General features: G+C 43.5%; 1 protein-coding gene across 1 annotated transcript in view; it reads right to left on the reverse strand.

The window, feature by feature from the left end:
• GPC4 (glypican 4) overlaps window positions 1-19,800 on the reverse strand; it is a 171,189-nt gene that overhangs the window by 22,286 nt on the left and 129,103 nt on the right. Inside the window, exon 4 of the mRNA XM_068250946.1 lies at window positions 8,760-8,925. Coding sequence (XP_068107047.1) covers window positions 8,760-8,925 — 166 coding nt within the window. The remainder of the gene's footprint in view (window positions 1-8,759; window positions 8,926-19,800) is intronic.

The raw sequence follows: 19,800 nt of genomic DNA on the forward strand, positions 1-19,800 counted from the left end.
CTGGATTCTCCAGAACCGAAAACAAAAGTACAGTTGCATAAACGCCATTGTAGTACTGAGTGTAGAGACAGAAGATACAAAGTCATCTCAGAAAACCAAAACCCACAACTCAAGCAACCAGGTTCCACCAAAAAAAAAAAAAAAAAAAAAAAAAAAAAAAAAAAAAGAATATTGGTTTGAAACTGGTTCCACCAATAAAATGGAGAAATAGAAAAATACCTCAAAAAACAAAATATATATACCTTGCTAAATAAACATTGAACAAACTTCTATTCGAACAGCGAGTAGTTCTAAAACTGCTCCTTTCCCAGCATTTCAACAAGACACAAAAGGAACAACAAAGCCCCCCTCACTGTGGAATTCACTTGATCTGACCTGGAGACAGGAATCTGACTAAATGCATATTTTGTAGAAGGGAAGAAAATGTAATAAAACAAAGGAGTCAGACGGTTTTGTGATGGCTTTCAATAAAAAGTTGCTTCGAATCCCTGAGCAAAGGCCATTGGCATGAATATACCATTGTGATAGAGAAGGGAAAAAATTCTTTTGATGTGTCAGCAAATGAGGGCCTGGTAAATAGACATGCACAAGCCGGGCCGCTGCCTGTCATCAAAGCTGCCTCTTTAGTCAGCATCTGACAGGATTAAAAAAACAATTTTTTTTTTTTTTAAAAAGGGCATTTTTCTTAGCTTTTATAAGTACCAAATACAAATAGTTTGTTTTAATTTTTTTTATGATTCCTGTCAACTAGGAGAAAATGACTTACGGTAGCCTGGTAATTTAGTATTCCCTCAGTGGCTAGGAAAGGCCCCAGATTAATAATGTGTTTGTGAGAGCTTGAAAAGAAGCACAAACCCCTGATTCTTCAGTGTGTTTGGTGTCTTTGTAAACTCTGAGCTGGCCAGGCCATACACAAGAGCATGGGAATTGTGTACGAATTGGGCCTTTTGTTATTCATGATGCCATGGAATTACATGTATCACGGCTAAGGAATGCAAAGGTTTTTTTTCCTCCTCTCCTTACTTTTGACTGCCGATACAGAAAATGCATTTGGCCCCCAGCTGAGCCGTTAAAGTAAGCTATAAAAGATAAAGAGTATAATAACTGGTGCACAAGAATATATTCAACTGTAGCAGATAGACATTAAGAGTGCAAAGAGAGGAGCTCAAAAAAAAAAAAAAAAAAAAAGTGCCAAAGCCATAGTATTTTACTTGCAGCATTTCCAAGCCACCATCCTGTCTGGCAGTTAGAGTAACTAATAGCAATAGATTCTTAGCACCACCTTTAAGAAACAGAACTTTAACTAGCAATTAAAAAACAAGGGACAAAAAAAAGTAATTGCACAACACACAAAATCAAACCTCTCCCTATGTATTAAGAAGGAACTCCAACCTGGCCAAATCACTCCTGTACTCACCTATGGGTGTCCTTAACCTATAGCACTGCTTAAAAGTCCGTACCCACGACGCAATTGTTGAGGTGACTGTTTATGGCGAACAATCGTTTGCACGATTGATTTAATGACCATGGGTACGTTTTCAGGGGAATGGTCTTTTGTTCCATCGCCACCGATCCCCCGAACCATCGTCGTCTGGTGCGAACATCGATTAAGATTTTTCATTCTCCGTAAAAGGTGTACAGGGGACTGTGCCCCATACTTCCACAATTTTCATATTGGTGCTGTAGTTACTGAGAAAACTGAAGGCTGTGTTGCCTAGAAATATTTCCAACAAGCAATGAGCAGTCAGCAGAGTGGTTATTTCCTGCTAACGAACAGTTCCTACTCCCCATCCCCCTTACTATGCTGCTGATAAGTTACGTTTTTTGGGCCAGCACTGCAGCTCAGCAGATTCTTACTATAAGCTGAGGTGTGGGGCTGGCCACAAAGTGTTAGTCTCTCAGCAAAGGATGTGGGAGAGGTCAGGTGATAAGTGCACAAAGGAAGAGACTGGCTGGTAGCCCATCATAGTTCCTCTCTGAGGACTGTGTGAGTGTGATGGGATGGGGGAGGTATTATGTAAAACTTCAGTGTCATGTCAACAGGAAATAAAGTTCCAGGACACAGCCAATTAGATATATGAAAAACAGTATAGTTAAAAAAAAAAATTACAAGTGCAATACACAACAAACTGCGTGTAAACTAACTGATGCAAATTTAGTTACAAAAAAATAGATCCTTAGTAAAGCCTTCCTTTTTTTTATTTAATTCATGGGTCATGTGATGACTCCTTGAATGGACAATGTGGCTCTGTCTAAAGACAACACTGGCTTCCAGACACTGCCCCATCTCCATACCAGAACTCCACAAATTGGGAGAAGCAGGAGGGAGGGTTAAGTGCCAGACTGATCACACCCCCCCATATAGAGTAGTTAGATAGTTGCTGTGAAAGCCAGGTGACAATCCCCTGGCCTAACCACCAATGTCAAGACCAGAATGCTGTCAAATGGGGATAAGGGAGGGATCTAGTTGTCAAATTCAGAAGATTACCATTCCACAAGGAAACCAGCCGGAGTTCAGAAAAGCCCAGTTTGTGAAAGTTGAAGTTCCTTTACTACTATGTTCTCACGTGCTTGGAATGGGAATTAAGGTAGTGACTTGTCAGCAATGGGGTCCGGTAGTTGAGAGTGCAGCACCTAGCATGACCTAACAGGGCCAACAAAACTGAAATACAGACAAAGTTCTAAAATCTACTAAGCTTGTTGATACAATAATTGGGGGGGAGGGGAAGGAAAAATCAAAGTTTACATGAGATTATCTACAACTTGTTCTCCAACTGTTTTCAACAAGGAAGAGGAAGTGAATGAATGAGTGATTCTCCTTGCAATGCCCAGCTTTGATGCCCTGTGCTATAGACTTATGGATCCTTGTCTGATCACCTACAACTTTTTCTCATTTTAGAAATCAGAGGCACAGAGCTGGCAGCCAATTTTATGTTTGACCACTAGAGGGGGGAAATTCACAACAGAACACAAGCTCCTGTTCATATTGCATTTTGTCAGATGATAAAAAGACATGATATCCTGTTATAAATGTGAACCTATAAAGGTTAAGTATAAAATAAGAGCAAAGGCAGGTTTTCAATAGGAAACAAATTCATAAAGCTTTGTAAATTGGCTGTGCTGTTAGTCGAGATCTGTAGAACCTTCTGAATCACTGGACTAGCTGGTCAAGATCGCAAGATCTCATCAGGCAAGAAATACTGTATCGACTTTATTCCAGTTGTATTATAAGCACTGTCCCTTTACATTAATATCACATCTCTCATCCAGCTCAGTCGATTGTTAGAGGGTTAGGCTTACTCAGCGCAGGCATTCCTAATGGAGCTCAGAGGTGGCAGCTACAAGCTGGTTATTATGTACATTTGTTAGGGGCTTTGTCACATACCTTATGAATGGTATTTAATTACTGCAGGGAAAAAAAACTCTTATTAAAGAAGCGGCAGCATTAAGAAGATCTAAAACAATAACGTAAAAAAATAGCAAAACGCGGCAAGCGAGGCGCAGATTAATTAAAGCGTTTGGTTAAATTCATGACATGGTTCTGGGGATTACAGCTTTGTTCACTGCCTAGGGCGCCTGAAACCTGATGTGCATTAAGTAACAGCATATATACCAGCGGGGCAGCCAAAATACTTCCACATAGACCTCATCCCTGAGAAACGCCTAATGAAAACAGACTTTGTGGAAATAGCCAGTTGGCTTCAAGATTATAGCAGAATTAGTTTAGTATTAAGCTGACTCCAATGACAGCAGAAAAACAAAAATCTTATTTCCTGGCTCCGAGCCCTGGCAGGCTGCATATGTGCATTATCAGAAAGCAAGAGTTAAAATGTAACCACAGCAGATGTGATACACTGGGAAATATTCACATAAAGGCAGATATTCAGTCGCAGACAAAGAAGCTGGATTATAACCCAGCTTATTGAAAGCCATGCTCCCCCCACCACCCACAGGTTCCACAAGAATAAGTCATTGTAAAGTTATACAGGAAGCTGTATTGCATAAAGTTCACCTGAACACCTGTACCTGCAACAGGTCACATCCTGTCAGGAGACTAGCCAAAGTATATTAGTAATTATTATTATTCTGCATTTATACAGCCCTGATATGGACTCTGTAAAGTGCTGCAGAAGGTAAAGCTATGTACCCACGTCGCAATTTTCCCGACAGATGATTTTTTTTTTGAGCGCCGGTCATTTCTGCGATATTGTGACGTGGGTACAGGTGCACGACCACTCAAATGTCGCTTAGCGTTACACCGCAAAAACTACCATCACGGCAGATCGTCAAGATCCCAGATGACTCCCACGCAAAGTACCGCAATCACTTGAAGTCTTGTTTGCTCAGACACCTCAGTTTATGAAACCACTGACTCCAGGTACCCAAAATTGCTCCGACTCCACAGCCCTGATAGCGTTGCGTGACGGCGTGCACATCTGCAGGCAGGAAGATGTGCCGCTGATAACCGTCATCGAGGGGATGTCGCAGGACCCGTCAGGCGGAGAGTAGGTAGCTTAATAGTGTACTGGGGAATCTAACATGCCGACCTCTACCAAAGTCACCTGTCTACCATCAGTGGTGTAGCTAAGGAGCTATGGGCCCCACTGCAAGTTTTATATTGGGGTCCCCCAAGCACTCTATACATAACTGATACGGCACACCACAACCTGCCAAGGACAACCACAGTGTCAGAGGTGCAAGAAGGGGATGAGGAACAGTTTATTAATGATTATTGGTGTTATGCTGGTAATAATCACTTCTATAGATGCTTTGAATAGTAATAAAGAGCTCACACTGAGGTTTAGGCACAAATGCCCCAGCGCGGTCGCAACCTCTGAACTCCCTATTGCTACGCCACTGACTATCACATTCAACGGGGGGGGGGGGGGGGGGGGGGGTTGGTGTTGAAGTTCAATAATTCACTGATATGTTTTTGGGGTGTGGGAGGAAGCCAGACTGCCCGGAGGGCTCATGCACAACCACAGAAATCCCATACAAACGTAATGCAGATAGTGCCCTGGCCAAGTTATGAACTCAGGATCTTTGTGCTGCCACTGTCATTTCAAGTATAGTGTGCGCACACACCACCTTACCCCGTAGGAAAGGTGTTCTTGATATGCCCACTCCCAGAGTGCCCCATAATTAAAGCACTCCCAGTAAATTTGACTTTTACTTACCTACCGCTCCCACATCCCGCAGGTTTAGGGCTCAAACCCACTAGCAGCCTTTTCTATTTGCTAGTAATTTGAAAAAAGCTCTTGCTAATGCAATGCTATGGGGGATCTTTATAAAATCACATTGTTAAAGTGGGATCACACCCATAGCATGACATTAGCAAGAGTTTTCAAATCACAAAGTGCCCCTATTGAGTTCCAGGCCTAACAGAGTTTGTCTGTTCACAAACCATATACTCTTTTATAGGGTAAACTACACTGGCTCAGGTAAACTGTATGTTGTCAGTAGTGTTTCTAAGTTTGCAAGCTGCTGATTATAAGAATTTCTGGGGGGAAAATGTTAACTTCTTTTAGACAGTGGAAAGTGGTTCCAGTCTGAGATTTTAGTTCTCTGTTTTTATTAGGAAGGCTTTTCTTTCGCTCAGAGGTGGGGAGTAGATATAAGTAATGATATGCTAGTAATTTCAGCTTGCATACAAATTTATTGCAAACCATGTGCGACTTGGAACCAGGCCAGCCAAATGCACATCGTGCTAGTTTGGATTGGTCCAACATGTATGCAATCTACATTAGGGCAGCCACCCATTAGGGAACCCCTCCAACACCTTCAAGAAAGCCCTTAAAACTCACCTTTTCACTCTGGCCTACCACCCCTCACTAGTGCTCTAAACCCACAGCTGAACTCTGGTCCCCTACCTTTCGTGTCCCTACTTCTCCCTCTAGATTGTAAGCCTTTGGGCAGGGTCCTCCTTTTGTGTCCTACCTGATCATGCACCTCTATTACTGTAAACCCATGCTATGCATTTTAGTGAACCTAACGTGACTTTTTATGTATAGAATGCATGAAGTAATGCATGCCTCCAGGACTTCTCAAGAGCTGCTCCAACACTATGGAACTTCCTACCCCCCCCCCCTCATTAGGGTTGCCCCCTCCAATATTTTCAAGAAGGCCCTCAAAACACACCTTTTCACTCTGGCCTACCTTCCCTCTACTGGTGCTCTAAACCTGCAGCTGAACTCTGGTCCCCTACCTTTTGTGTCCCTACCTCTCCCTTTAGATTGTAAGCCTCCTTGTGTCTCCTACCTGTTCACGCACCTCCATTACCGTACACCCATCCTATGGATCTGAGTGAACTCTTGAGTGAACCCGACTTGCCTAATCTCCATGCTCCCATCCAGTGACTGACCAAAGCATTACTTGGTACTCATACTGTGCTGTGTGATCTGGTTTTCTTGTATTCCTGTATTGTCATATTGCTGTATGTCACCACTAAATATTGTCTGTAACCTAAATGAATGTCCAGCGCTGCGTAATATGTTGGCGCTTTATAAATACAATAAATAATAAATAAACCGCCTCCACACCTTGCAAACTGAAATCTATGCCCCGTTTTGGACCTGTTATCCGTGCCTGGGCGTAGATTTCAATAACCTGCCGTGCACTACTGCTGCTGTCCCGTCACTGCAGCCCACTCTGATTGGCTCCCAGTGATCACAGGGTCAGAAGCCAATGAAATCAGCTCTTGACCAGCTCACAAAGCTCTGCTGTCAAGTGGGCTTCAGCAACGGGAGAATGGCGAATGGCTAGAGAGATGGATCCGTGCAGCGTGAGGTCGGTGAGCCCTGTTTTCGGACCAAAAAAACTCTGGCCTTTAAGGGGCCAGAGAGCGCTGGTCTGGACGCGGTTAAATTTTCATGCAAGCTGGAATTATTAGAAACACACGGAACATCTCTAGTGTTCGAATAGGGACAGAGATGACGCCTTCCACGGCAACTAGCCCCTTCCATTAAACAAACAAGTCCTTGTGACCAAGAACTCCTCCCTCTTTCTATAAATAGGAACATCACAATAACAAAACATCACTAAAATGACGAGACTTCAACAGGCTGCGTGAACAGGAAACCGATATACCACCCGAGGGCGATAATGTTCTATACAGTGCAACATAATACAGCTCAGCATTTCACGGTCTTTACATTGTCTCTGTGTAATAGAAGGTGGATGGAAACCACTCACTCAGTTTCAGGACAGTGCCAGGACCAGGATAGCCAATCCGGAAGTAAACTTAAAGGAAAGTCCGCACAATGTCCGCAAAAGACAGATTACTTTATTATGGACGTATCCAAAGCCATCACATCACACAGTTGTTGACAGTCTGTGTGTAATACTGCACACCAAATGGATATAAATTTATATAGTATAAGGAATGCACAACAAAGCTCTAACCAAGCTAAACACGTAACCTCTGAAGCCGCAGTGCTAAAACCACTTGGTGGTGCTCAGGACGATGACGGCATTCAGGGGAGACATCGCAGAAGACCAGGAGTCAGTGCAGCTGGACAGGCAAGATATACTATGCATGGGTAACGGGGAAGGGGAAGTGGACATTAACATTTTGGGGCAGACACAATCGGTGGCCAATTCCTGAGAGATTTCATGCCAAAGTCAATCAGGAACCACCCTGTGGTGTATGGGCAGCCAACAGATCTTTCTCTGATCAGATTAGATTGCTAGATGTATGGGCACCTTAAAGAGCCTGAACTGAGACTAAAGTCAAAATAACCATACACAGGTCATACGTCCCTTCTGTGTAGTCTACTCAATCTCTTTCTCCTCTCCTGTATCCCATTTGTTCACTGTGATCAATGGATTTTTCCATCCTCCATTTTAAAAATGGCCATTACCCCATAACAGCTTCCTGGTCAGCACACTGTTAAACTGTAATATCACCCACTTGAGCCACAGGGAAACATGGCCATTACCTTGCACATTCAGTTATAACGGACAGCTGTCAGAAACTGGTATATTTCAGTTCTGACAAAATATTGTCAGAACTGGAAGGGATCACTGTACGAAAATGGTAAGCTCCGAGAGGAACTGACGGTGAGGTTAGTATGCAATATTCACTTGCAGCTACGTCGTGTTCATTTTAAATAATTTTCCTCACTTCAGGTTCCCTTTAACTCCTCCTCAGAAAGGGTCATCACTGTTTGACATCTTAATTTGGAGATTATTATTTCAATGCTTTAGAAATGGCTTTGTAACCTTTCCAAATGGATACCGTATCTAATATTTTTTTCTCAGTACTCCTGGTATGTCCTTTGATGGTGGCATAGCTTCCTTATGGAACATTTTAGTGACTACTTTTATCAGGGTAAGGTTCAACTTATCAATAAATGTAGAATCAACATAGCTAACTGCATTAGATCTGTTCTATCAGCTATTTCAGTGACTGAATGGCCACAGTTTCCCAAGTGACAAAGGGATTGATTGACAAAACAGTGGTAAAATTGCTGTGTGTAGACTCACATTATGTATACCATGAGTGCATGCTGGTTGCATAATGCAAGTAATACAACCATAGCATGTTGCCCTATATGCGCAACACGGGTTAGGTTCATGGCGTATATCCTGGAAAACAAAAGCCAAGCCCCGTTACTGGGGTTTTGTGAATCAACACAAAAAGCGACCATGTATTTGTTGCAAGAATATTACAAGATGGAAGGTTTCAACTTAAAAACAGTACAAAACACAAACTGCAACACATTTTCAATAGCAAGAACAGCTTTTAATTTGGCACCCACCTATAAAATTGTTCCATTCGGCATCGAGATCTCCTGGATTGGCTAGGCAGCCTTTCATAACGTTCAGACAGTAGTTGTTGCAGGGCTTTACAGTAACAAATCCTCTGCAGTGAGGACAATAGGTCATCTTCATCATGGCCCGAATACACGGAGGTGTGGGGTTTACCTTTAATCAAGAAAGAGGTGGGAAAAAAAAAAAGTGTAAGAAAAGCTTTATTTATACCCTAGAAATCATTACATTACAAAAATTACTACATCATCTGAGAGCGACCAATTAGGCCACACTAGCTACTGACAAACACATCTAAACTTTCTTTGTAGCGGAGTGGCTGGAGGTTTGAGTGGATTTTTATATGCAGCATATCACTATTCAGCCACTTCACCATAGTAACGACTCTTAGCTTCTCAAGTCTTCCGAGGTCTGGAGTTCTCTGGGGGTACAATACATGTTACTTCACAGTGTTACACTTATCTGAAGATGAGAACGGCTTTGTGCGACCCGGGAATAGATTAACATATTTACTGATGGGATTATCATGCCATGCTTCATCTGTATGCTCACCAGGCAGTTGACTTTCCAGAGTATGACACGGCTGCAATGCAACAAAGAGCACAGCAGTAGCTCTCTAGAAAGTTCTACAGTTGCAAAAACAACCATGTACAATGTAATAGCGGCTATCATAGCATATTAAACTGGAGAATTCCAAAACACAAGTAGGGGAAAGAAAAATATATACAAGACCATCTTGTAATCTAGGCAGGCAATCATAATGCCTGCCACACAATTTCCTGTAATCGGAAAAATACATCAGAAAAACAATCGGAAAGCAGATGGGACCTGTCGTAAAAGATCAGTTCGACCCGTCTGATAGGAAATTGCATGGTGTGTACCAGGCATAGCACTCCTTACGTACAACAAGTGATCTACAAAGTGCAGTCTTTTATATAAAGGTTTAAAAGGGAACTTCATGAATTGCCATAGGAACATTTGTGTTTTTATACCTTTTATAATATAATATTTCCCTTCACCTGCACAAGTCTTCAACATTCTCTTTAGCCATATCTGAAGTCTGAAGATATCCAGGGCTGTGGAGTAGGAGCAATTTTGGGTACCTGGAGTTGGTGGTTTCAATAAAGTGAAGAGTCTGAGTCGGATGATTTTTAAACCAAGTCCATAGCTTTTGTACAAATTACGTCAAGGTGTACAGAGGCGCCGGAAGGATAAAAATAACTAAAAGGTTTAAAATTGTTCTGGTTGCGGTGGTGGACCGACCAACCATAAACGGACAAAAGCTGTCGAATTTCAAAACATATATACAGTTTATTCAATTACTCCCAGTACAATAGTCGCAACGCGTTTCGCAGGCAAGAACCCGCTTCTTCAGGCAATAGGGGACAGGAGCAATACACAGCGTGTAGTCTAAACGAAGCTTGGCACCTCTTCATTCATTTTGTACAAATTAGACTGTCGGAGCCATTTTGGGTACCTGGAGTCAGAGTCCGTAAACTGAGGAGTCGGAAGATTTTTGTACCGACTTCACAGCCCTGAAGATAAGTATAAACTTTTTTTTTTGCATTATTTAGTATTTATATAGCGCCAACATCTTCCACAGCGCTGTACAGAGTATATTGCGTTGTCACTAACTGTCCCACAGAGGGGCTCACAATGTAATCCCTACCCTAGCCATATGTCTATGTATGTATCATGTAGTGTATGTATCGCAGTCTATGGCCAATTTAGGAGAAAGCCATTTAACTTATCTGGATGTTTTTGGGATGTGGGGGGAAACTGGAGTGTCTGGAGGAAACCCAGAGAAGGAAGTATATACAAACTCCATGCAGATAGTGCCCCGATTGGGATATGAACTGGAAACCCAGTGCTGCAAGCAAAGACCACTACACCGCCATGCTGCCAAATGCAATGACAATTCGGTTTTCTTTAAAGACAATGGAAGCGTTCCCTTGGACGTGTAAAGTTCACATGCCAGGGGAAGGTAAAGACCCACAGTAGGAACCTTCTTTGCAGTATGGAAGGTTGCACTCCAGAAAAAGCAAAATCCCAGCTGGATCCCCTGACTAGGAGCACCAAAGCCAAATGGATGGGAGGAGGTGCCCAAAAAGGTTGGGAAACCACTAATAAGCAGTGTAAAATGAAACCCCCTTATATCTGGAGAGGAAAAAAAAAATGTAAGACATTTTCATTATTATTGGACACTAATGCATTTTGCCAGCCTTACCGGCACTCTCAGGTCAAAAGTACAGTGTCTGTATATAGAGCACCGCAGACTTGGAGCGCCTTGTAAGCACGCCATTCACCTGAAGAAGTGAGTAAGGCCTGTGAAACGTGTGGTCCTTTAGCATACATGTCAAACTCCGGCCCGCAGGCCAAGTCTGGCCCGTAGAGCCATACAATTTTGCCTACATGTGGTTTCCCAACTTTGCATTCTGTTTGGCCCACTCTAGACCACTAGGACGCTATATTGGAGGACAAGCCCTATATCACCAGGAAAGTTATGGGGGAGGGAGGGGGAAAGCACTAGACACCAGGGAACTGTATAGGGAAGGGTGGTCAATAGATACCAGGGACCTGTATAGGGGAGGGGATTCACTAGACACCAGGGATCTGTATAGTGGAGGGAGGACCACTAAACACCAGGGAACAGTATAAGGGAGGGAGGCATAAGACACTGGAGAACTGTATAGGGGAAGGACGAGGGCTACTAGACACCAAGGATTGGGGTGCCATAAGACAAGCAGGGATTTATATAAGGAAAGGAGTTGGCCACTAGCCGTTGAGGTTGGCTCGTGACTTGATCCCAGAGTTCAATTTCATCCCGGTTTGTTTTGTAGTTTGACAAGCCTATTCTTTAGTGTACAATTCCCCAACCCTATCCTCAAGGCTTACCAACAGTACATGTTTTGTAGAAAACCACAAGCATGCACAGGTGGGGTAATTGGTGTCTCAGCAGAGCCGATTGACTACCTCTGTGGATTTCCGCAAAACCTGCACAGTTAGTGGGACTTGAGGACAGGGTTGGGGGAACACTGCTTTAGTGTCCAATAAAATTGAAAATGTCTTATGACAGTGGAGCAAGCGAAGTCATCTAACCTGTGCTAGCAAGGCAAAGGATTGCAGGGAGAGGAGCATACTGTATCCAGCAATCCCAAGGCAGCAGAAAGACAAGCAGGAGCCAAGAAGAGAAAATAAAAAAATATTGCCTCTCTCCAGTGTTCTTTTCAAATTCTGGAACTGGATATGCATAGTACACCATGCATGCAATTCCATGCAGCTGAGCTGAATGCATTTCCATCACCCATCATTGTTATTTTAGGTGACAATCTGGTACCAACATACAAGCAAAGTTGTCGCCCTCCCCCCTCCCCCCTCCCCCCTAAGCAGGGATTCACAGCCAATGACTGTTGCTGAAGCTCCTGTCCTGTGCTAGTTGCACCTCATCCTGTCACACCAGATCTGTAGGAGACTGCTGGAAAAGTCCCGCTTGCTCATGCTCCAACCCATTGCCCCCCCACGTCACAGTACAAGCCCCATGGCTGTACACTCCAGTGTAGTCCTGATAACGCAACAATTGTTAAGGGCTACATTGCTCTAGCTTGTGTTCGCAGTTTAAAGAGGAACTCCAGTGAAAATGTAATAAGAAAGTGCTTCATTTTTACAATAATTATGTATAAATGATTTAGTCAGTGTTTTCCTATTGTAAAATCTTAAATCCCTGATTTACATTCTGACATTACATGGTGCCATTTTTACTGTTGGCAGGTGATGTAGCTGCTGCATGCTTTTGGCAGTTGGAAACAGCTGTAAACCGCCATTTCCCACAATGCAGCAAGGTTCAGACAGGATACTGCCAAGAGTACGTATTCAGGAATTTTTGTGGGAGGGGTTTCACCACAATATCAGCCATACAGTGCCCCCTGATGGTCTGTTTGTAAAAAGGAATAGATATCTCATATAAAAGGGGGTATCAGCTACTGATTGGGATAAAGTTCAATTCTTGGTCAGAGTTTCTCTTTAAAGACTAATATTTGTACAAAGTAAATGTGTAATCACTGCAGCAACCAGTTACAAAAGTAGAATAAAGGACACAGATTAGTCTGGTAAAATCTGCCTGTGTTCCAGTGAAAGGCAAACAAAATCCCATTTAGTGGTATTGACAATCTTGTCTGATTGGTACATTTCCTGCACCAGCTGATAACGCCCTTATTTGGCCTTATTCTATAATTCTGTGTAAACTTTCTGACTGCAGATACTGGAAAGCTTGTATAGGTGACGTTGCTCTGGTTTTATGTGAGGCTGTGAAGCTGGGTACACACCATGCAATAGTTCCAATCCGATTTCTGATCACTTTTCTGTTGGATATCGATCGTAAGTGAATTGAAGAGATACACACAGAACGATGACCAGTATTTCAGTTGATATTTTCCAGCATGCCCGACCTGCTAGATTTTGAGCTGGAATTGGTTGCTGGCAATCAGAAGGCTGTACTATTCTTGCCCATTCCAATCTTTTCCTCTGTCATAAAACAGGATACTTAAATGAAACTTTTTATGGTGTGTACCGGCCATAAGTAGCCACAAATCTACTCGCTGTCCAGTTTGATCAATCTGAATTGCCCATGTGGATTTCAACCTCTAACCCCCTTAGGTCTAAAAGAAGAATTAAAGAGGAACTTTAACCAAGAATTGAGCGTCATTCCAATTAGTAGCGGATACCCCCTTTCCCACGAGAAATCTTCACCTTTTCTTGAATAGACCGTCGGGGGAAGGGGGATCTGTATGGTTGATGTTGTAGTGAAACCCCTGCCACAGTGTTAGGTCATAACCATGGTCCTGACAGTTTGCTGTCTGTGAACCTCATTGTATTGAGGGAAATATCAGCTGTTCCCAACTGCCAAGCAAGCAATATCTCCATCTCTGCATAGTGGTCTCAGTAACGAACATTGTGTACAGATCACCTGGCAGAACTAAAGATGTCACCACCAGTGATACATTTCAGAATGCAAATCAGGGAGAGGAAAGATTTTACAATGGGCAAACACTGACTAAATCTATAAAGGACTATTGTACAAAAATAAGCAATTTTATTCACTGTTATTTTCCCCACAGTTCCGCTTTAAAGCGGTAACAAGTAACTTGTCTATATAGCTTAGCTAAAGTTTAGATCAGCTTCAAAAGTATATGATCATTTATTCATGTGATACAATGAGGGCATCCATGTTCTGTTTGTCACATTGTCACATGCTGGAGATGCTATCAGCTTGCCTGTGTGTAAATTCAGTCCTCTCTCCTCCTCCCCTCTGCCTCTGAAATCAATGGCTAGTAGCCTCCCCCTCTCCTGCTCAGACTTAGCTCACATAAGCTCTTTCTAAAGAAAAAAAAAAAAAAAAAAAAAAAAAAAAAAAAAAAAAAAAGCACCTCAGAAGCGCTTTTCGTGTTCCTCACTACAGACTGTTCATACCCCTACCCATTGCCTGATGAGGTGGGTTATGCACACAACACGTGTTGCATCTTTTCTGGGTAATCTACAATAAATTTGTTTGTCACAATTGACAGTTACTGTGTCTGCTTCTTGGAGGCAAGTCCGCCGCAGCCTCCCAAGCATTTTTAAAGCTTTTAGATAATTTTATCCTGCTGGCGCCTCTTCTCTACTACTAGTATTGTGTCCACCGTTGGTGGAGGGGTGACCCTTTCTTTCCGATCTACAGAGGGCGACTTCGTAACACTGAGTGAGGACAGGTGTAATTTCCTCACCTGCATATACAGTGGTTGCCTGGAAGGTAACCCAGGTTTGCGAGTATTGATTTTCACACTTTACTTTTCTTTCATACTCCAATACATACTACACTATATTGGGCTCTCTGTTCTTTTTACTTACTGTGCTGAAATTAGCTGATTCACCGCAAACTGATGTGTTATGATGATGATTTTATTCAATTTATTCACTTTAATCTTTGAGCAACATTTTTGTTATCCAATTTTTTTTTCTGCTATATCAGTGATGGCTAACCTTGGCACTCCAGCTGTGGTGGAACTACAAGTCCCATGAGGCTTTGCAATACTCTGTCAGCTCTAAGCATAACTCGGGAGGCAGAGGCATGATGGGATTTGTAGTTTTGGCAGAGCTGGAGTGCCAAGGTTGCCATCACTGTGCTATATCGTCAACATGCATGCACCAGTGCATAATCACCAGTGCTCTGTCGCCCAAGAGATGGTGCACTGATCCCTGACAGGCGTCTGAGAACCCCAGCGTGTACGGGGCTAATGGTGCCCATACATTGTACAATAAAAATGTTCGATTTTCCCGTTTATTCAACCAAAACAATCAAATCTAATGGAAGTTGAAAATAAGAACAATTACCCCATTTTTTCTATATAAATCCGAAAAATGTATATATTTGATCTAATAGAATAATCAAAACAAAATTAATCGAAAAAAGAAACTATTGTACCATGTATGGTCACCATTAAAGCGGACTTGAAGTAAAAACATCCTCTCTGCTCTAAAAGCTACGCAACAGCATAACCACCTTAAAAACAAACATTTCTTTGTTACAGCTGATACAAATCCTAAAATACATCTGCACTTTCTACTTCCTGATTTACGGAAGCAGACGTATTGTTAACATCCAGTTAATTCAAAATGGCCTTATCTGCCATCTCTGCCATAGGCAGTCATGTGACACAGACGTTGAGGGGAGAATTAGATTACAATTTGTGATTAAACACAAATGAGGGGGAATTAACCACTTAAGCCCAACTGGACGAGATTTCTCGTCCAGATGGGCTGCGCGCACTCCCGCGGGTCGCGCGCGCTCCCGCGGGCCCCCCCGTGCGCGCCCCCGCTGCTTGCCGCTAGCCCACCGATCAGTGAAAGGGATTATAAATCCCTTTCGCTGATCGGACCCCCCCGGAGAAAAGCCGACAGCGTCTCTTCAGACGCTGCGGCTTTTCTGAGCTCTGGTCTCCTTTTCTTCTGCTTGGGAGCGAGATCGATCGCTCCCAGGACTTTTTGATTCTGGCCATCTTGTGGCCAAATAGCAAATTGCACCTAAAATAAAAAGTTTTACAAGTAAACATAAATATATTAAAAAAAAAACCCTGTTTACCTCCCACACCAAAAAATACCCACATACAAGTTTAAATAAAAAATAAAATAAAATTACAATAATAAAAAAAAAACAAAAAAACATAAATAGTTACCTAAGGGTCTGAACTTTTTAAATATGCATGTCAAAGGAGTATATCAATATGATTTAATAAATTATGGGCTTCTAAACAGTGCTGGACGCAAAACGGAAAAAATGCACCTTTATTTCCAAATAAAATATTGTCGCCATACATTGTGATAGGGATATAATTTTAACGGTGAAATACCCGGGGCATATGGGCAAATACAATACGTGAGTTTTAATTATGGAGGCATGTATTATTTTAAAACTATAATAGCTGAAAACTGAGAAATAATGAATTTTTTCCATTTTTTTCTTATTCTTCCTGTTAAAATGCATTTACAGTAAAGTGGCTCTTAGCAAAATATACCACCCACAGAAAGCCTAATTGGTGGCGGAAAAAACAAGATATAGATCAATTAATTGTGATGAGTAGTGATAAAGTTATTGGCAAATGAATGGGGGGTGAAAGTTGCTCGGATGTAAAAAAATTTCAACCCTTCGGGCTTAAGTGGTTAAACGGGCTATACTCTCTAAATACTTAGGCCCGGTTCACATTAGCGGTTGTTTGCCAAACGGACCGGATGACCTGACCGGATCCGGACCGGATCCGGATCGGAACCGTACGGTTCTGATCCGGATCCGATCCGGATCCGGTCAGGTTGCATCAGGTGGTAATCAGGATGCGATCCGGATCCGTTTGGCAAAATATACGTAAAAAAAAAAAAAAAAAATGTTGGGGTCTGGGAGGTCAGCAGAAGGGGGACCTGTGGAATCAGGCCCTCTGCTGTTTAGCACTCACCTCCACCTCCGACATGCTGCCAACATCCTGCCAACACCTCCAGCTCGTGCTGCTCCACTCCAAAATGCTTGCCCATGTGTCCCCAGCCAATATCGCCGCAAAAATCCGCATAGGAAGTGGGGTAGAAGATCCGGATTTCTCAGCCAGTGTGTTGTGCGGCCTCCGGTTCCCATTTGTTTGTATTGGCCGGATGGTGCAGTCCGGCTCCGCCCCGGATACGGCTGCCGGAGGGGCCGGATGAAAAAATAGCGCATGTTGGAACGGAGGCCGGAGTCCGGATCCGGCCCGGATCCGGTCCGGCTCCGGTTCTGCAGAACGGACCCATGTGAACGGACGCATAGGCTTTAACCACCCTGGCGTTCTATTAAGATCGCCAGGGCAGCTGCATGAGGGTTTTTTTTAAATAAAAAAAAAAATATTTCATGCAGCCAACTGAAAGTTGGCTGCATGAAAGCCCACTAGATGGCGCTCCGGAGGCGTTCTTCTGATCGCCTCCGGCGCCCAGAATAAACAAGGAAGGCCGCAATGAGCGGCCTTCCTTGTTTTGCTTAGATCGTCGCCATAGCGACGAGCGGAGTGACGTCATGGACGTCAGCCGACGTCCTGACGTCTGCCGCCTCCGATCCAGCCCTTAGCGCTGGCCGGAACTATTTGTTCCGGCTGCGCAGGGCTCAGGCGGCTGGGGGGACCCTCTTTCGCCGCTGCTCGCGGCGGATCGCCGCAGAGCGGCGGCGATCGGGCAGCACACGCGGCTGGCAAAGTGCCGGCTGCGTGTGCTGCTCTTTATTTCATGTAAATCGGCCCAGCAGGGCCTGAGCGGCACCCTCTGGCGGTAATGGACGAGCTGAGCTCGTCCATACCGCTAAGGTGGTTAATTGCTATGCCGTGCGTCCGTTCCGTCCGTTCTGCAGGCGGTGCGGCTCCGGCACGGCGATTCCGGAGGGCCACCGCAAGTGTGAACCGGGCCTTACAGGGTGCATTTCTCTATTCAGACCTGTGCAAGAGTTCAGGCCCACTTTAACTGGAGGTGCATCAGTATTAATGTTACAGTTTTAGCAGACACCATTCTGAATGATTGTTCTGAACGATCAAAATGTAGCATGTGATGTCCAGTCCTGCAAAACATGACATAGGACATGCACACAGTCCACCTTCTCTTGTACCCTGACCTCTTATCCTGCTCTCATTACACATTTACATTCCTCACAACTGAAGCAGACAAGTTAACAAATAACCAATGCAGCAATCAAGTGGAGGTAATAAAAGTCAGCACCATCATACCAACACAATTACATCCTCAGTGCTTTAGTAAAGTCATCCACTAATCTTATCTAGTCTGCCAAATTTATGAATGCATGCAAATGCACCCTGAGCCTCTTATCAATACAAGGCACTTATGTGTTAAGGAAGCCAGCACCACACAATGAAATCCTGACAGAGACAGATCACCTCCTCCCAATTGTTGATCTTAAAGACCAGGAGATTCAGACTATTGATAACTGATTATTAATATAACTTCTGAGATAAATTCACTAAAATTGGTGTCACTGACAAAATACACTGCTATGGACTCTAGGGCAGTACTGTGAAACAAATAAGGACATGTAACTAGACCCCAAGTCCAGGAATTACAATTTTCTAAAAAAATGTACACAAGTATGCGTACTAAATGTAATTTTGCCTTCTTAAAAGGGAACATCAACCGAGTACATTTAAAAAAAAAAAACAGATGGTGTACCTGCAAATTAATATTGCATACTTAACCTCCCCGTCAGTTCCTCTCAGAAGCTCACCATTTTCTTCTAGCAACGCTTCCTTCCAGTTCTGACAGAAATTGTCAGATCCAAGATATACCAGTTTCTGTCAATTATAACTTAAAGGACAAATGATGTGCAAGGTAATGCCCATGATTCCCTATGGCTCAAGTAGGTGATATTAAAGTTTAACAGTATGCTGACCCAGAAACTTTTATGGGGTCATTGCCATTTTTAAAATGAAGGACAGAAAATTCCATCATTCACATTGGAAAAACAGGACAAGAAAGATTGACGAGCAGACTACGCGGAAGGCACGTGTGATTTTGACTTAATTTTCAGTTCAGGTTTGCTTTAAAACAGAAGGTATTTGCCAGGGCCGGATTTACCATAAGGCACTGTAGGCACGTGCCTACAGGCTCCTTATGTAGGAGAGGCGGCTCCCCCCCAAGTGTTCCCCTACCCATTGGGGAGGGCTACTTAATACTGAGGTGGGGGGCACATCTAGCTCTCTATACTTGTGGTGGGGACACATTTACTGCCTAGATTAATATGGTTACCTAATAGGGGAGGAGGGATGCCTACCTAATATGGGGGTGTGGCCTGAGGTGAGGGGCGGAGTTTAGGGCACCAGAACGCCTGTGCCTACAGGCTTCTGATCTGTAAATCCGGCACTGGTATTTGCAATAATTTAGCTGCAAGTGAGCAACTGTGGTTTCCCATGATGCATCACTCGCAAATATGCAAATCATCTTTCTGGCCCTGAAAGCATGGCTGCACATCCAGAACCGCAGGTGTACAGGGAGCCTGTAGCTAATACCGTTCATAGAGCCACACCAAACAAACAGGGATCAGGTCACCCACAGGGATCAGGACTCGACAGTTTATAGCCAAGGGATGCATCGCCAGGCTTGTTTGACCCCCAACTAAGTCCGCACTGGTTGAACAGTTATAATGTGTGGTCTACCTTTACATTACCCCATAACTGGTTGCGCTACTAGAGTAACGTGCGCTGCCCTATGCAGTTCGCACCAGTAAAATGGTTGTGAGTTGCTTGTGCATGGTGATTTTACCACTCCTTTCTACCCTTGAAAAATGTGACTTTTAGCTAGGTCAAATTTTCAGACCAGAAGAGGCAGACTTGCTGCATTGTCTCCTCTTCCTTTCACTCCCCCTTATTGCCCATACTCACGGGCTACATAAGTGGCCTGTGCGACAGGCCAGTGACAGCTCGTCGCCAGCTCCCTCCGCGTACACACGCGGAAGAGGGATCAGCTGTGCGACGGAAGCTGTCGCCT

Source organism: Hyperolius riggenbachi, chromosome 8 (assembly GCF_040937935.1).
Source record: "Hyperolius riggenbachi isolate aHypRig1 chromosome 8, aHypRig1.pri, whole genome shotgun sequence".
Lineage (NCBI taxonomy): Eukaryota > Metazoa > Chordata > Amphibia > Anura > Hyperoliidae > Hyperolius > Hyperolius riggenbachi.